The 17,520-nt window shown below is 43.5% G+C and overlaps 7 protein-coding genes across 7 annotated transcripts; 3 read left to right on the top strand and 4 right to left on the bottom strand.

Annotated features, from left to right (window-relative positions):
- Positions 1–315: 315 nt before the first annotated feature.
- O0I10_011384 (heat shock protein 60) lies at positions 316–2,212 on the bottom strand (the record flags this gene model as incomplete). The annotated part of the gene is made up of 4 exons (XM_058491352.1): positions 316–793; positions 853–1,601; positions 1,659–1,881; positions 1,938–2,212. 4 exons carry the CDS (start codon positions 2,210–2,212, stop codon positions 316–318), a joined length of 1,725 nt encoding a protein of 574 aa, XP_058337917.1.
- Positions 2,213–3,420: 1,208 nt separating this feature from the next.
- O0I10_011383 (uncharacterized protein) lies at positions 3,421–6,953 on the top strand (the record flags this gene model as incomplete). The annotated part of the gene is made up of 13 exons (XM_058491351.1): positions 3,421–3,548; positions 3,606–3,781; positions 3,847–3,949; positions 4,009–4,203; positions 4,266–4,362; positions 4,417–5,250; positions 5,308–5,480; positions 5,545–5,625; positions 5,683–5,808; positions 5,870–6,119; positions 6,186–6,593; positions 6,663–6,776; positions 6,840–6,953. The coding sequence occupies 13 exons, from the start codon at positions 3,421–3,423 to the stop codon at positions 6,951–6,953; spliced, it is 2,799 nt and encodes a 932-aa protein (XP_058337916.1).
- Positions 6,954–7,085: 132 nt separating this feature from the next.
- Positions 7,086–8,021, bottom strand: O0I10_011382 (uncharacterized protein; the record flags this gene model as incomplete). The annotated part of the gene is made up of 7 exons (XM_058491350.1): positions 7,086–7,233; positions 7,299–7,353; positions 7,421–7,456; positions 7,511–7,579; positions 7,642–7,662; positions 7,732–7,875; positions 7,934–8,021. The coding sequence occupies 7 exons, from the start codon at positions 8,019–8,021 to the stop codon at positions 7,086–7,088; spliced, it is 561 nt and encodes a 186-aa protein (XP_058337915.1).
- Positions 8,022–8,215: 194 nt separating this feature from the next.
- O0I10_011381 (uncharacterized protein) lies at positions 8,216–9,845 on the bottom strand (the record flags this gene model as incomplete). The annotated part of the gene is made up of 4 exons (XM_058491349.1): positions 8,216–9,316; positions 9,371–9,469; positions 9,541–9,697; positions 9,781–9,845. The coding sequence occupies 4 exons, from the start codon at positions 9,843–9,845 to the stop codon at positions 8,216–8,218; spliced, it is 1,422 nt and encodes a 473-aa protein (XP_058337914.1).
- Positions 9,846–11,111: 1,266 nt separating this feature from the next.
- On the top strand, positions 11,112–12,429 carry O0I10_011380 (ornithine carbamoyltransferase; the record flags this gene model as incomplete). Its single annotated transcript, XM_058491348.1, has 5 exons — positions 11,112–11,355; positions 11,429–11,562; positions 11,636–12,039; positions 12,109–12,262; positions 12,328–12,429. 5 exons carry the CDS (start codon positions 11,112–11,114, stop codon positions 12,427–12,429), a joined length of 1,038 nt encoding a protein of 345 aa, XP_058337913.1.
- Positions 12,430–13,419: 990 nt separating this feature from the next.
- On the top strand, positions 13,420–14,395 carry O0I10_011379 (uncharacterized protein; the record flags this gene model as incomplete). Its single annotated transcript, XM_058491347.1, has 2 exons — positions 13,420–13,504; positions 13,575–14,395. The coding sequence occupies 2 exons, from the start codon at positions 13,420–13,422 to the stop codon at positions 14,393–14,395; spliced, it is 906 nt and encodes a 301-aa protein (XP_058337912.1).
- A 70-nt stretch (positions 14,396–14,465) lies between these two features.
- On the bottom strand, positions 14,466–16,919 carry O0I10_011378 (uncharacterized protein; the record flags this gene model as incomplete). The annotated part of the gene is made up of 12 exons (XM_058491346.1): positions 14,466–14,580; positions 14,645–14,740; positions 14,798–14,866; positions 14,918–14,993; positions 15,046–15,196; positions 15,265–15,478; positions 15,547–15,741; positions 15,805–15,871; positions 15,937–16,048; positions 16,109–16,476; positions 16,541–16,754; positions 16,842–16,919. The coding sequence occupies 12 exons, from the start codon at positions 16,917–16,919 to the stop codon at positions 14,466–14,468; spliced, it is 1,755 nt and encodes a 584-aa protein (XP_058337911.1).
- Positions 16,920–17,520: the final 601 nt, after the last annotated feature.

Here is a 17,520-nt window from a genome sequence, read left to right as displayed (position 1 = left end):
CTTAAAATGGCGGAGAGCTTATTTTTACATGCAGCACCAAACACTGCTGCTGTGCACACGCGCATACCGATCGCTGCTATTGCATGCATGCATGGGGCTGCTGTTGCTTTTTTCGTTGTTGCCGAATACTGTTGTTTACGCTTACCTCCTATAAATGTCTTATCCGGAATAACTTCAAATTGGGTAATCAACAACAACAACTTTTTTATATACAAATTTCAATGGAAGAAAAAAAGGATACATGACGGAGCGGGGATTTGGACACTACACTATACGTGTGTAATCGAAAAAGACACGTCTATCTTTTGTAATGGATCACATACCCATGCCTCCCATGCCTCCCATACCTCCCATACCCGGCATTCCACCGGCTGGTGGTCCATTGTTGGCTTCAGGGGCATCCACCACCATGCATTCAGTCGTAGTTAGGAGGGAAGCAACACCACTAGCGTCAATTAACGCCGTACGTTGTACCTTGGTAGGGTCAAGGATTCCTCGTTCGATCATATCCACGTATTCATTGGCAGCAGCATCGTAGCCCCAATTGAATTTGTCCTTGCCTTGCTCCAAGAGTTTGCCTGATACAACCGAACCTTCACCACCAGCGTTATCAACAATGGTACGACAAGGGTGTTGAATGGCTTGACGAACAATATTCACACCAAGCTGCTGATCGAAATTGATGGCTTTGACCTTGTCCAAGCAATGCACAGCTTTCAAAAGAGCGACACCACCACCTGGTACAATGCCTTCTTCAACAGCAGCACGTGTAGCATTCAACGCGTCATCAAGTCTGTAAAATGGACATTGATTAGCATCCTTTTCGGTACGAATAGGGTGCCCATTTTATACCTATCCTTCTTTTCGCCAACTTCAACTTCAGAGGCACCACCGACCTTGATGACAGCTACACCACCAGACAATTTGGCAAGACGTTCTTGTAGCTTTTCCTTTTCATATTCGGATGTACTTGAGTCGTTCATGGCACCTCGAATTTGTTCACAACGTTGGTTGATCATATCTCTCGATCCAGCACCATTGAGAATGATAGTGTCTTCCTTGGTGATGGTGACTGATCCGCTGGTACCAAAAAGATCGGGTGTTGCTGTTTCAAGCTTCACTTCCAAATCATCCGAAAAGACAGTGGATTGAGTGAGGATACCAATGTCACCAAGAATGGATTTACGATTATCACCAAATCCAGGTGCCTTTACAGCTGCCACTTGAAGTTGACCACGGAGTTTGTTGAGAATACAAGCTGCCAAAGCTTCACCATCGACATCCTCGGCAATAATCAAAAGCGGGCGGCGTTGCGTGGCAGCCGTCTCCAAGGCAGGCATCACATCTTGCAACAATGAAATCTTTTTCTCCGAGAGAAGAATCAATGGTTTCTCAAATTCCACCTTTTGGGCCTTGGTATCCGTGATAAAGTAGGGCGAGATGAAACCACGATCAAAACGCATGCCTTCGGTCACTTCAAGCTCATCCTCGATCGTTTTGCCAGCCTTGACGGTGATCACACCTTCCTTGCCAACACGTTCCATAGCTTGTGCAATCATATCGCCCACATGCTTATCACCATTGGCTGAAATGGTTGCCACCTAAAAGCCTTTGCTATCAGTGATACGTCCCCTTTAGCCATCCATTGTGCTTTATACCTGAGCTATTTCACTGGACGTGGTAATAACGCGGCTGTTCGCCTTCAAGAAATCAACAACGGCATCAACGGCTGCTTGGACACCACGACGAAGGTCCATTGGGTTACATCCAGCTGCAACATTCTTGACACCTTCAGCAAAGATAGCACGTGCTAGAACAGTAGCTGTAGTCGTTCCATCACCAGCAACTTCATTTGTTTTGCTTGCCACATCCGTTACCAGCCTATTGACATCGTTAGTCACCATCATGCTTTCTTTATTGTCAACAAGAGTACTTACTTTGCTCCTAGGTTTTCAAATTTATCCTCCAACGATATAGCTCTGGCAACTGTGACACCATCCTTGGTGATCTTGGGTGAACCGTATGGCTGTTCAATAAGGACATTGCGGCCTTTGGGACCCAAGGTGACAGCCACTGATTTAGCAAGCACATCGACGCCTCGAAGCAAGCCCGATCGACCATCAACACCAAACTTGATTTCCTTGTGCGAATAAAAGCGTTTAGAAAGACCACTGGCTAATGAACGCGTTGTGGGACGTGCAAAACGAAACATTGTGTGTGTGAAAAAGAGAGAGAATATGGAATGACATTTGACGGGTGTTCGTGTTGACATTTTCCCACACATAATCCACCGCGTTGACTTTAAAGTGACTCGCTGATGATGACACACACACACACGCCCCCATCCTTTCTAAGTATACGTGCATGATTTGAAGTTCGTGGTTTTGTGTATGTGTGGTCGAGTGTCTTTTGAGTCTACTACTATTTCATGCGACTGTATCCTAATCGAGCGGACGTTTGTGACACACACAGACCCAGCAGTCGCTGTCTAGATAATAATCCTTGACATGTCATGCAATGGCCTGCTACTACGACTACCCACCCTGTCATCATCTTCAAGATCCTTCATTGACATTTCAAGTGCATGTGATAACATGCGTTGTATCATCTGCAATATGAGCAAGGAAAGATTAGTACTACTGCTACTACTACTTTCTTTCGCGGAGTTGGATCAGCTGCTGTAGTAAGGATAGGCACGCTAGCAATAAGGCATGCATAACACAAGACATCCCAGCGTCTATATTCTTGTAGTATAGCTAAGAGTAGTATGCGTATTCCAATATTTCATTGTTCCCATAAAAGATGTAATAGAATGTGTGGGTGATCATGCACCGGATGAAATGGTGTAACCTAAATGCATAATAATCCAATGGATCGGGTTTAATCAATGACAATCAAATGGTGAGGACGTTATTGATCTATTTTGAGAAAGAACCATGGTTCTTTATTATGGATGAGTTCATGTTTCTAAGGAGGAGGAGGAAGTTGGGAGGTGGGGGTTGGTTGGGTGGGTGGGTTTTGATCAAGACAATGCAATTCGGGAATTGGCAAGTCACGAGGCGCTCGTGCCTCATTGTCAGCTCTCTCTCTCTTTGAGGCATAGTGACCTAAATGTGTCTTGCTGCTTCTCTTTTTCTCTCTCCTTTTATCTTTCGATTCACATTTTTCAGTTGCCGTGTAAAAGTGTCCTTTGGTCATATTCCTCTCAACAACCGATCCACATTACACAGCACACGCTCCATTTACGTCCACACAACTCATCGATCGCCAGCTACACGTCCTCAAGGTAGTAGCACCTTTACCATTCGGTGTCTTTGAACACAACTCCTCTTTATTACAATACGCAATCTCTCTCTCTCTGACAAGCCACAACACACTCACACTGATACCATTCCATTCCAACAGCAACGTCAGCTCTCCATGCCTTTGCTGAAGAAGAAGCCTTTTCCACTCTTGTCACCACCCGAATGCGACCTTGAACGCAAGGAATCCAGAGATCGTCAAGTCTGGGTCTCTTCAATCACCGGTGAAATATTCACCATGTACCCGTAAGACACAATGCAACCACGATCGTTCTTCTATCCCACTGATACACCTTGTTGTAGAGCCTATCTTGAACGCACGATCCTCTATAAGCGCCCAATTTGGCAGTGTGAAATGACTGGCCGTGTGGGTCTCACCTTTGCAGAAGCGTTGGAAAGTGAACGAATCGAGAAAGGTCGCGTCAAGGATAAATTACCCGAGGAACTGCAGAAGCGTGTATTGGAGCGTGCTCAATTTCGTACGTGTTGTTTTCGTGTTTTTTTCACGTGTTCCATCATCATTGACAATAGCAAATCTATATAGAGACAACGCGGCTTGACAATGTCGTTGATGATGTCTATGATTATTACATCGAACGCTTTGATACCGGTGATCTCGTCACATGTCGATGGTCTGATGGTGTAAAGTACGTAGGAAGAATGAGAGAGATCAGCATAATCCATATTGATCTAATGCATTTGACAGGTACAACGCACGAGTTCTCAAAGTTATTCCAAAAGATGAGGATGACATGGACGAGATATCCGATGAATTGGCAAAGGCATTGAAGAAGGCAGATGAGGCTGGCATCGAGCACCCTCGTTTCTTTGTCGAATTGGTGGACGATGACCTGACGGGGTTACCCGAATACAAAGAAATTGTCAACAAGAAGGACATAAAGCAAGTATACATTTCATTGTTACTTACAATCAACAATGAACTTACTTTGATTGTTCTTGTAGACGTGATCGATTACAATTCAGCAAGAATCTGCTTAAAAAGTTCCTGAGAGATTGCTTGACAAGAGAATCGTATACCGGATCGCCTTACACTGTGAAGGTATGGTTACTTTTGATTATGATTTAGGATGTTTGCCTTATGATTATCCTATAGAAACCAATTGCAGAGAAATATGGTATCGACACCACATTGCCAACAGAGTTACAGAATATCAAGAATCGTGTGGAAGCCAAACGACGTCCTGCATTATCGGATGGCCGTAAAGCCAAAGTGTCGGATGCACGTAAAATCGAATCATCTTTGCGCTATCCTATTGAAGATCTTGATTTGCCATTGTATCGTCGTCAACCTACCGGCGAAGGCCCAATCATTGACATGGCTCCTGGCAAGCGTCACGCCAACATCACTGTACCCAATCCAACAGGTGGAATGCCAACCTATCCTGACAGCAAAACGCTTGAATCGATTCCTGCCGAATGCATCAGCCCTTTTCTTATGGTCTACTCTTTTCTCATGGTGTTCGCTCGCAAGTTGGGTTTATATCCATTTTCTCTTGACGACTTTGAAAACGCACTACGACATTCATCACGTGATATCAAATCCCAGATCTTGATCGAGAGCAATGTATGCCTTTTGAACGCGATCATCAATGAAAGGAGGAAGCCACGTGGTAGCAGCAGCCAAAGCAGCTTAAGCGGTGCATCAGCAGGAACCAGTTTTGGAACATACATCACACGACCCTCTACACCAACACCCAGCCTTAGTCGATCCCATTCCAGTGAAGATGATGTGCCAGAAAATCAATCGCCTGCAAACGCCGAATCACGTGATAAGGAGGATGAAGAAGAGGATCGTAAAGTACCTGTGGGAATTACTTGGGGTCGTCCTGAAATCTACCAAGTTGGCTCAGGGTGGGATGCACGTGCCATTCCAGTGGGTGATGATCGTGAAGGTTGGGAGGATGTTCTCGTTGGCTGTATCCATGATGTAAGTTGTATTGTGTGATGACGGTGGTGCTTATCAGACTAATCATTTTTAATATAGATCGCTCCACCAGAACTGGGTGCTGATATTGACAGAATCTTTATGCAATTGGTCCCAAGAAGTGGCACAACACTCGCAGACAGAGAAGAAGCCTATTTACATCTCAGCCTGAAGGACAAGGTGTTGCTGATGGAATTACTTATCAATGTTGTCAACGAGTGCTCATTCATCAGGTAGGCGACATCGAATCAAGTTGCTTGACTTTGATGTTCTAATTATGAAATTGCATCTTTTTAGAGAATACATGGATATTTGCCAGGAGCAAATGACTGAATTACGGAAGCAAAAGATCGAGATTGGACGTGAACGTAAACGGATGTAAGTAGAATGTGGATGCCGATGAAAGAGAGTGAGATTTCTAATAGGCATGGATAGTAACGCTGAACGACAAGAATTGGAACGCCGAATTGAAGAGGAAGATGGCAATGGAAATAGCCCCAGTGCCAATGGAACCAATAAGGATGATGGCAGTGATGATGGGGAGAGTGAAGAAGCTAGCATGTAAGCGATATGAAAAGGGTCATTGTTGTATACTGCATGGTATTAATTTTATTGATGATAGTGCTTCTACTGATCGAGCAGACACACCTTTCTCTGATGAAGGATCCACTCCCCCGGTACAAGAGACTCGACAACTTTCGCGACAAGCTATATTGAAACGCAAGCAAATCGAGCGAGAGGAGCGAGAGGCAAAGAGGGTCAAATTGCTTCATCAGCAACGTGAGCAGGCAAGGATGAGAAGCAAGGAGCTCAAAGCACGCAATACCATTCGAAGGCAACTGGATGAAGATGAAAGACAGCTGCTCAAGAAGGTTTGTCAAATTTTTATTATTCCATAAATGTACATTGGTACTAATAGTATCTTCATGTACATATAGGAGGAGCAGGTAGAACAGAATATGCGTAAATACGACATCCTGCGGATGAAACCACTTGGCCGCGACAAGTTTTTCAACCGTTACTTTTATCTTGACAATATCGGTGGAGCGAATGCTCATGGCACGGGCCGTCTTTTCGTTCAAAGCCCCACCAGTACCGATATCACAGTTTTACGTTCTCGAGATGATCCATTGGATGCCACTGAAGAGAAACAGAATACCAACAAACCTGCTGGACACGGTGGTGGTCTTCAATTTGTGGGACAATTGATGCGGGCGCAAGGTCTCGACAAAGAAGCTGATTTCTTGGAAAGCCGCATCAAAGATATGAGTGGTCTCAATAATACGGATGCTGCAACGACAAACAACTACTCCGAGTGGTGGAAATGTTTTGATGATCCAGAGGACGTATGTATAAAAGGGAAATGAGATACCCACACGTGACTTTTTCTAAATGCATATATGCCTACTTCTTAGATTGAAAAATTGCTGGCTTGGCTCAATCCTAAAGGTGTTCGTGAACACAAGCTTCGAAAAGAAATCGAAAAGAACATGCACACAATGGTGAATGGAATGAAAAAGAGATCATCTGTAAGTTGTTTTGATTTCGTCTTTATGGGTATCTTTTAGTAACCTCATGGATTTCATTTTCAGGAACAAAATGCTCCCAAACTACAAGTCCCCACAACGCGCAGTACACGTAGTAGATCATCACCAGCTGCACCACCAGGAACTTGGCTTGCATATGTGAACAAATTCCAAAAGTAATATAGATACAACAATCTCCCGTTATCCCCCCTCCTTCATTGTCCCCTTCACTTTCCGAAAATAGCCATACAATCACTCCACACAAACCATGAACCCATTATAGTAGATCATTTCATTGTATAAAGAAATTTGTTACTGTTCCTTCTTGCTATTATTATCCTGAGCAGCCTTCTTCTCCATGAACTTTGAAAGTTTCGCATTATCTACAGCCTTGGCCATCCGATCCATATATACATACACAAGTGCAATCACTCCCAATCCAGCATAAAACCATGGGTTCCTATCATAAATGTCTGCTGGTAAGATGATGTAGGAAGCAGTAACAAAGATTCAACAATAACTCACGTGAAGGGGGCGTTGACTTCCATCACCTCGATATCATATACAACGGCGGTATTGGCTAAGATAGTAGGGTGGGTGAGCTTTGTGACATGTAAGATCACACAATCGATCCTCTCTCTACTTACGAGGTACCTTGCCTGGGACACCTAGTTCACCAAAAGCTGGATCCACCCATTAATAAATGTACCTTTTGATGAATGAATGAGATCACTTACCCATATCTGCCGGCATTAACACGCGCCTAATCTCGCCCTCGCACATGCCTTGTAATCCATTTTTCAATCCTTTACAGAATGCTTATGAGTCTAACCCAATCATATCTTAAGGCTACACTTTCATTCTTTACCTTCCATCATTTTATCACGACCTACACGGTAAATGGTACTAGGTTGTCAGGGGCAACAATAGTAAAAGAGGATGTACGACAAAAACTTACCGAGCTTATATGTAAAAGGTTGATTGGTCTTATAGGTATCTTCAAAGTACTCGGTTTCTCCCCATGCTCGTGCCTTAAAGTGGATCGTAACCTTGGCATTGCTCCCAACTGTGCGTTTACAATTTTCAGAAGGCCTTAAGATGGCTACATGCCACGATGGTTACCAAGCGTTTCGAGATGCGTTTTGAGTATATGATTGTACCTCCTTTCAAAGTAGTTGGTTGTTCTTCCGAAGCAAGAGAAAGTGCTGCCAGTAATAAACAGACGATGGAAGCCAAGGCAAGTTTCATTCGAGACGCGATAAACGAGAAAAGAGAGAGGTGCGTGTGTGTGGAATGGTGGGCAACAGGGTAACTGTGTCTGTGACACCAAGATAAAGTTGCAGCAATCATCCGATTACCAAAAAGGCAAGAACAGCTGTTTTCATCCATTAGCATAGTACACTGTAATAGCCAGAAAATGCCATAAACCCACTCTCTTGACTTTATTGTGAATTGCTATTGGTCTTGTTATTACGTGATAAGGATTCGAGCAACATGTGGCGTGCGTGAACACCTTCTTCTCGACGACGTTTTCCTTCGAGCCATAACATGGTCTCTGAATAAGTGCGTGGGAGGATACGTCGAGGTTGAACATCCCCTTCAGCAGCCAAAGTGAAGTAAAAGATGTTGGTTGTCTCACATTTTGAATGTTCGATATCAACGACTTCAGCTACCACTCTCACTTGGAAAGAGTGATGGGGTGCACCTTCTGCATAAATGACTTCGGATTTGAGATGGAGAAGCGTACCAACGTGTACAGGTCTACGAAAGATAACTTCGTCCATAGCCAACAAAATAGCATCGCGAGAGCCCAAGTATACAGTGGCATCTGCATAAGCAAGTTCATAGGCACGACGCATCAAGTAGCCACCAAAGATGTTGTTGTGGATATTTCGATCTTGGGGCTGCATTAGATAATTGCTTTCAATGCTGGTGTCTTGCATCCATACAAGGTTGCTAGGCATTGGTTGCTTATCAGCACTATTTTGCATCATAAACGACTTTTCATCGCTGTGATCGTATTTAGAGTATTCAAGATAAATGTCATGGATGGCCAATCGTTCCTCAGGGGTGGGAGGAAAACGCGTCAATGCACTTTCAGCATTACGTTTCTTACGTGCCTTGTTAGCTTTGGCAAATTCAAACAATCGTTCCTCAGCTGGTGTTGTTGTTTTGAGTGGATTGATGCGCACGGACTTTCCAGTGGCAGAATCGATAGCTACCATTGTAAACCTTGTTGCAAGCACTGTATTGGGACCCAACTCACCGGGATGTTGGATTTTTGCTGATGTTGGCTCTGTGGGTGATAAATGCTCATCTTCCCCACTAGGTACCGTTTCAGCTTTGAGAAAGATTTCCATAGAGCTTGTTCCCACATAGGTCACCTGACCCGTCAACTTGTAATCTTCAACGGCTTTTGGCAGCAGCAAATCCAATCGATCGACGCTCGCCGTCACCACAGTAACAGGTCGTGCATTAGGATCATTGTTATCGATGTGCTTGTAGGCCACAGCACCTGCCATTCTATCCAAGTCTTCAAGCAGCTATCAATGCTACATGTTAGCTGTATCAGAATGCGAATAAGAAGATCCATTTACCTTTCCCGTACGAATTCGTCCATCCACAAAAATATACTCATCCAGCAGTTCCGGTGATGATTTAAACGGCAAGTATTGTACCATGGCACTATCGGACATCTGTGATCAAGTTACACGATGTCAGCTATACCTTTCGTCTGTGCTCATGCACCCACACATGTCTTTTTTACCGTTTTCTCAATCAAATGGCGCTCTTGGGGTGGTGCTTTTGAATCTGCAATTGGTTTTTGATTTTCACGTTCAAGGATTTTATCCATCCAAAAATGCGTTGGGCGTACAGTATACGTGCGTTCAGCTAATGTTTGGTTTGGATTAGCAGCTTGCTTGCTGATGATAGCGAATGTGACCCACCATCATCTTTTAGTACCCTCGTTGCTACAGTGAAGGTGCGCTTGGTTTGTGGCATATACCGACGCGCCATTGATAATCGAAAAGCGGCTGATGTAGCCATCCTGCATCGAGTTAAACGCATCATCGTGGGTGTGTATGTATGCGTGTTTTTGTACGTGTGTAAAAAAAAGTAATAATAGATGGGGGGAAAAGGAGGAGAAAGGTAAAAAAAATCAGAGTGCACAAAACCCTTGGATGTGGTGATGATGGTAGTGGTGGGTGTTGAGTATATGAGATATTCGGAGTTGATACTACCACATGCTGTGTAAGCTATAGTATTACGTCTAGATCAACGATGATATGAAGCTGATGTAAGCTTACACTTGGGAGCAAAAGGATCAATGCAATGTGTGCAACATGCGTAAGTAGTATCTTCGCGCTCTATTCAATTAGGCTTCCACAATCCCGGTACTATCCGGAGGTTTCGGACCGACCCATTAATCCCATTTTTAGGACTCTTGTGTCCACGCGGCCCAACAACCCACTTGTCTCTTTCCCTTTCAAGATGATATCATACGCCTTTTTTTCATCCCCCAACATTTGCAACCTTTCAATCAGCCACGTGGTTTTTATTCAATACCTTTGCTAATTTGCTTTCAGTGTAGAATTTCAACGAGTGGGTTGAAGTTTAATTTTTGCCTTGTTACGGGCTCTTGCTGCTCTATGTAGGGTCGCGGTGTTACGCTAATAACAATGGTGTAAAGAACTTGCTCCACACACATACCAGGGATTTCACCGATTATGTCCGCGACATGCTTCCAGATTTTAAGCCCGAAACAACGTCCGTCATAGACCCCCATGTCGATCGTAGGGCAGCCTTTATGAGTATAAGGGCAAAGAAAGTGAAAGTGTTGGTACAGCTTGTTCGAATGTAGGGTTAAATCAGAAAAGGAAAAGGAGTAGAACCATGCAAATGGGGCGAGTTGGTGTTACACGGATTTGATGTCAAAGGAGGAGAGAAATGATATCTCGATCTTTTTGTGTGGGGAAAAAACTGGTCACCTGTCAGTTGAGTGATTGATTTGAAAGAAAACAAGCCAAGATCAAGTTTTCCTGTCAAAATAGATTGATTCTTTTTTTACATTGATAAAAGAGAAAGCGTAATGATAAACAATGAATCCATGTTGTTGTTGTTGTTGTTGTAGAAGAGGTGATGGTGATGATGATGAATGACTCACATGTGCTACCTGCACACAACATATGTGAGTCATCGACACACAAAAGAAGTCTAGCAGGAACACTCTCATTCGATTCACCCATGCTCCGCTTTAGCAAAACACTTACAAAAGCCCATCTCACTAGAGCTTCCAATTTTTGTTTTTCTCCTTCTCTTTCTTTTCCCTTTTCCACCATGGCTCAACAAGGATACTCTACTCAGGCTCCTAAGCCCCCACATTTCATCACCACCGCTGACTACACTGCCGAGCAGTTGCTTGATCTCGTGCATCGCGCCATTCAATTCAAGGTGGAGTCGAAGTACAATCACCCACAACCTCGCACCGAACGCCCATTGAGTGGCAAGACGCTTGCTCTCATGTTCTCCAAGCGCTCAACGCGTACTCGTGTTGCTACAGAAACTGCCACCGCCTATCTCGGTAAATATTTTTACGCCCAGCCATTGTGATACAACAAACAAGTTGCTGATGATGATGATGTGTGTATGTATAGGTGGTCACGCCATGTTCCTGGGTTCGCAAGATATTCAATTGGGTGTGAACGAGTCATTGTTGGATACCTCGCGTGTTGTCAGCTCCATGGTTGATGGTATCATGGCTCGTGTCAAGGGTCATGATGAAATTGAGGTATGTAGGACACACACACACACACACAAAAGAGATGGAGATGGATGGATGGATGGCTAATGATCAAAAGTAGACTCTTGCTCGTGAATCTCGTGTACCCGTTATCAACGCCTTGTCAGACAAGTATCATCCGACTCAAATCTTGGCTGATTTGATGACTATCCACGAACACTATCATCATCGCAAGAACAATGTCACCGATCGCTACACTGCACATACTCAACACCCTCGTGAAACTCTTTCCGGTTTGAAGGCTGCTTGGGTGGGTGATGCAAACAACATCCTTCAAGAAATCCTCGTCGCTTTCCCCAAGGTCGGTATCAGCGTTGCTGCTGCTTGCCCACCAAGCTATAAGTGTGATGAGGACGTCATTGAGATTGCCAAGGCCGATGCTGCAAAGACGGGTGCTTCCGTATCATTCACTACCAACCCCAGCGAAGCCCTTAAGGATGCTGATATCATCATTACTGATACTTGGTACGTATTATTATTATTATTACACCATGAGAAAAATTGAGCGTATACTAATGGGGATTGAAATTATAGGATCAGTATGGGTCAAGAAGAAGAAAAGGCTAAGCGTCTCCAAGAATTTGCTGGTTACCAAGTGACTATGGATATGGTCAAGAAGGGTGGTGCTAAGCCTGACTGGGTTTTCATGCATTGCTTGCCCCGTAAGCCTGAGGAGGTCGATGATGAGGTACGTACATACATAGAGAGAGCTACTCTTCACAAACGATGATGCTAACCTTTTTCTTTTTTCAGGTCTTTTACTCTGATCGATCGCTTGTTTTCTCCGAAGCAGAGAATCGCAAATGGACCATTCTTTCTGTTATCGATGCTTTGATGGTTCGAGGAGGTATCTAGATTAGATTTCTCATTTGTGAACATGTTCAACTACCACCCCCCCCCATTTGTATAAAGAAATAAGACACATAAAGTACATACATAAACATGAAACGAGATTTGCATGCACACGAAGATGCAAGGATGTCTACCCTAGGAGATGCTCCTGATACATTCACACTTTTGCTCCTCTCATCATTTTATGTCTTTGTTGACTTCACTAGGATCTTCAGCTATAGTATAATATATATACACAGTGATGGTACCATCTACAAGCCAAAAAGTCACCCTGCATGTATCCATTCCCAGAATGATGCATTGATTTCACAAACAACTTGCATGTCATGTATGCAACTGCTGCAGCCTTGAACAAAGAAGCACTCCAGACCCCTACCTCCTTTTGGTTTCCACTAATATGTATACACAATGTTTTGAACGGCCTCCTACATCACTATGTTATCCCCCCTTCCCTCTCTTGATATCTCCCGTTCTTAAGAGAAAGAAAATGTGCGTGGTCATTGTGCTACTATCAATGAACGAATCAAGGTATATTATCTTTCCATTACCCCAATGATAGCAATTACAGCCGATGTTTACACAAGCCATTCTTTGAGGAGGTATATGATCACTGATAGTTTCCCCTACGTAGGCCATACCTTGGTAGGGGTCAACTAGGGTATTCGCCTGCTAAAGAAAAGGCAATGCCCTATTCACACAAACTTTTATTGTACGTACATAGGATAACAATCCACTACAATACAATAAACCAGGATAATGGAAAGGGAGATAAGGGATGGGTTTTATCCTGTTTTAGATCTTCATACATCATTGCAGGCGCATCACCAGGGCAGCATCACCACTTGTGTATCAAGTACATAGGAAGGTTGGCTTGAAAGAAATACGAGAACTTGTGATCTAGGCTGTTCAATTGTGTTTTTGTTGTTTCTTCTCTCTTTATTTCTTTCTTTTTCTCTTTCTTTCATCTTTTACTCTTGTCTCCCCAATTTTCTTATGCACTCATATCTCAAGACGATGAATCACCATGTTCTTCCACCACATCACCATGATAGTCTCGTTCGTATGGAAGCATTTCTCGGTAAATGGATAGCAACAAAAGTCATCAACGCACCTTTGCTCATTTCAGCTACTATGACCCTCAAAAAAAGACATCATGACCAATATGATTGAAATAATGTGGCGACGAGTTTGCCAACAGGGCCTATCAACGATACGCCACTTTGTGCGCGAAATTTTGAAACGATCCCAAACAACGTATACGACAGCACAAATTGCTATTGCTTACCTGTTTCAGATGATAAAGCAGTATAATCAGCAGCGATCCACATTTCAACGTCATGGTATACATTGCTGTGGACGCCGTATGTTTTTGGCTAGTTTGATTGTTGCTTCCAAATTCCTGCATGATAAAACGTATCGCAACTCGGCCTGGGCTAGCATGGCACAACTACCTGTGCAGGAGGTCAACTTGGCCGAACGTGTGTTTCTGCAAATGTGTCAATACCGGCTTTACGTGTCACCCGAGGCCTACGATCAGCTGCATCGACAATTTGCGTATCAACTCACCCAACTTCTCGGTGGTCATCATCATCTTCATCCCCATTTGCTTATCATATCAACCAACAACAAGCAGCCTAATCCTACTATTCCTGCTGCTACTAATACTACTACTACTCCATCCCATTATTACTCTTTTATTTACAATCCCAAATGTAAAAAGAACACCGCCGCTGCAGGAGCATCTATCGCCAATGCAACTATCGGAGGAGACATGTTGGCGTATCAACATCAACAAACGCATGATGTTGGTGGCGCATTTGCATCTCATCCGCGTGACAAACGATATCGCGACCATGATGATTCCCCCTCCTCCTCCTCCTCCTCTGCTTTTCGCCCACCCACATCCAAACGTTGTAAATCATCACATCCCCATCAACATTCATATCAAAGGCTTTTAGGTCATATATGAAGGTCTTATTGTACATGTAGAATTAATGCTCCTCTAGAGTTGATGCAAGCTTGTAGATGATGCCCAAGTATTATGATGAATCACTGTCGTTTTGCTGCTGCTGCTCCTCCTCGCCCTTTTTCATTTTCTTCTTGGCGTCCTGCCTTTGCTTTCTCTTTCGTTTTTTAGAGGCTTCGATCATTTCCCTAAAATTGCATATTCAGTTTCATATCCTAATAAAGTGCATATACACCATTCTCTAACACTCACTTTCTCCTTGCTGCTTTGATTTTCTCACGTTTTGGTGTTGTATCGATGGTTTCTCGCTCAAGTCCTTTTCGCTTGAATTCCTTCTTCATTTGGAAACTAGATAAACCATGTATGAGTACCCTTTTGCTTCCATCCTCCTTCATTGAAACTCACGTTGGCTTCTTTAACTTAAGCATCCATTCCGGAACTTTGCATCCTGATTCCTTCATGACATTGACAATGCTATGCATGTAATATTAGCATCATGAAAACGGGATCTCCTCCTTTTTTTACCTTCGTAGATATTGCATGTCATCCTTGGTATAGTAAGTAACAGCCTCACCAGCACGACCAGCACGACCGGTACGACCTATATGCCATTGTTAGTGCCTTTCACGATAAAAGGAGTCAACAAAGCTTACCGATTCGATGAATGTAGCTTGCTACAGTCTGCGGAATGTCGTAATTGATAACAAGATTGACGCCCTTGAAATCAAGACCACGTGCCATGAGTTCGGTTGCAATCAACACCCAAATATTGCCCAAACGGAATTGATTGATGATATTGTCACGCTAGGTACATTGCATAATAAAGCAGTATAAGTACACGTGGCACGATGAAACACGCTATTTTCCCATACCTGTGCTTGTGTTCTATCCGAATGAATCACTTCAACATTGATACCATCATACACAAGTTCATGGAACAACTCCTTGGCACGGTCAATGGACTGCACAAAGATCAGCACAGGAGGCTTGATGCCCTTTTGGATATATTGTCGTAATGCCACCATTTTGCCTGCTTCATTTCCAGTAAAGATAAGCTCTTGCTTAATTGTCTCAGTTGCAGCATTTCTATATTTTCCATAATGAATGAATGATCAGCAGGCACATAAACACTCCCCCAATTGTTTAGCACATACCTTGAACCAATGACAACTTCAATAGGATCCTTCATAACGGTTTTGGCGAGATCTTCCACCTGTCCGGTGAATGTAGCACTGAACATGTACTTGCGTACGTTGGGTCCTGAGCATGCTGCAAAAATCTCATCCGTTTGCTCCAAGAATCCAAGATCCATCAATTTATCCGCTTCATCAAGCACAAGATGCCGCACTCTTCGATAGAAAAAGAAATGTTGTCAGTATCACCCATATGTGACTCTTGCCATTACCACTTACTCGCTCAAATCGATCTGCTTCTCCCTCACAGCGAAAATAAGACGTTTGGGTGTGCTTATCAGGATATCTAATAGAAATTTTATGAGATTTTGGGAGCGGGAGACAGCTGGGATATCCTTTTCATTGACGTACCAAACTTTTGTCGTGAATGTGGGTTTTGTGATTTGGATGCAGCCGATGCCTTGGTAAGGACATTGATTTTGATACCCGTACCAGCACTAATCTTGACCAATTCTCGATGAATCTATCCATTGTATTATTTAGAATGCATTCTTTTAGGTTTGATCCTCTCCTCCAACTATACCTGTTGTGCCAATTCACGTGTAGGTGCAATGATCAATGCTCGATAGCCCACTTTGGATGGTTCATCCAGGTCTTGGAGGATGGGTAAGAGGTAAGCGAGCGTTTTACCGGAACCAGTGGGTGCACAAGCCATGAGATCTCGGCCCTTAAGCATGATTGGGATGGATTGCATTTGAATTGGTGTCGGTGTCTTATATTGGCTGCTGTGGAGATTCGTATACAGTTGTGGCTTCAAGTTGTAGGCTTCTGATGCAAGATCCTGAAACGCGCAGAATGGATTGGGAATGTCGGTGCCATAGACTCGAATACGCTTTGCTTTGCGAAATGCTTGAGCTTCCTTTTGATTGTTGATCGTCTTCCATGTCTTTGCTATATAGGATTCCACATCACTTAATATACACACATGATACATCCCAATATCCCTTCTTCATACCTTGACCAGCATCGTCATCATCATCACTATGATCATCGCTATCGGCATCATCATCATCTTTCTCCTCGTCTTCAGAATCAACATCCATAGACTGCTCCTCGACAGGCTTATCGTTAAGTGGATCGATCTCGCTCAACAGCTTGGATCGCAACTTGGGATCAATCGCTGCTGCATTGCTGGAAGCTCGTTTCTTTTTGTCGCTGGCCTTTTTGCCCTATGGTACACAACACAAAGGTATGTCAATGTACTTTTCTCAAAGGGTATCTTCACCATGCCGCTTCCATTGAAGGCGATCGTTTACCTGAAAGAGCTCAATGTCGCGACCGAACTGCTTCTTGTTGAAATGTGCACCGTTACCCAGTAGCTTGAATAGATCCATTGGCAGTAAAGGTTTTTAGCAAACTTGGTTTCTGGGTCAACTCCTCCGCTCATAAAAGCAGCAGGTCGGCTTCCACCCTCGTGACTTTTTGTATGTAAAAGGACATTTGCTTTAAAGCCATCACGTGTTTAGCTAGAAACAATTGCTATTCAATAAACATCCTTTTGTCGTGCTCTATATGGTCTCTATCTCCCTCTCTCTCTCTTTCAGGGAAAGTCTCATCTATGTTGGATACTGGGTACTGATGTGAGAGACCCAAGCAATCAAATGTTTCTTTACTATTCGGTGATGTGGGCTCTAGAGTGATATATGGATTGCAGAATCGTATCGAACATTACTTTATAATACCCTCAAGTCTGCACCTGTTGGCAACAAATTACGTAAATGGGTGGATAGTTGTAAGCTTGACCAAGATGATGACGAGTAACAAGACAATGCAACCAATCATTTGGGTGGTTATCCATAGGCTTCAATGCAAGAATTGGGTGTTGCACAAGATGTCGCATGGGTTGCCAATTCTGATAAGACGCTCTCTTTCAACTCTGCAACTTTACTCCTCTTCCGCTTATTCACACACACACACACACACACCCAAGATCCA

This window comes from Lichtheimia ornata (assembly GCF_029851405.1).
Source record: "Lichtheimia ornata isolate CBS 291.66 chromosome Unknown scaffold00088, whole genome shotgun sequence".
Lineage (NCBI taxonomy): Eukaryota > Fungi > Mucoromycota > Mucoromycetes > Mucorales > Lichtheimiaceae > Lichtheimia > Lichtheimia ornata.
Note: the sequence above shows the minus strand (reverse complement) of the source record. Positions and strands in the feature narration are given on the sequence as shown.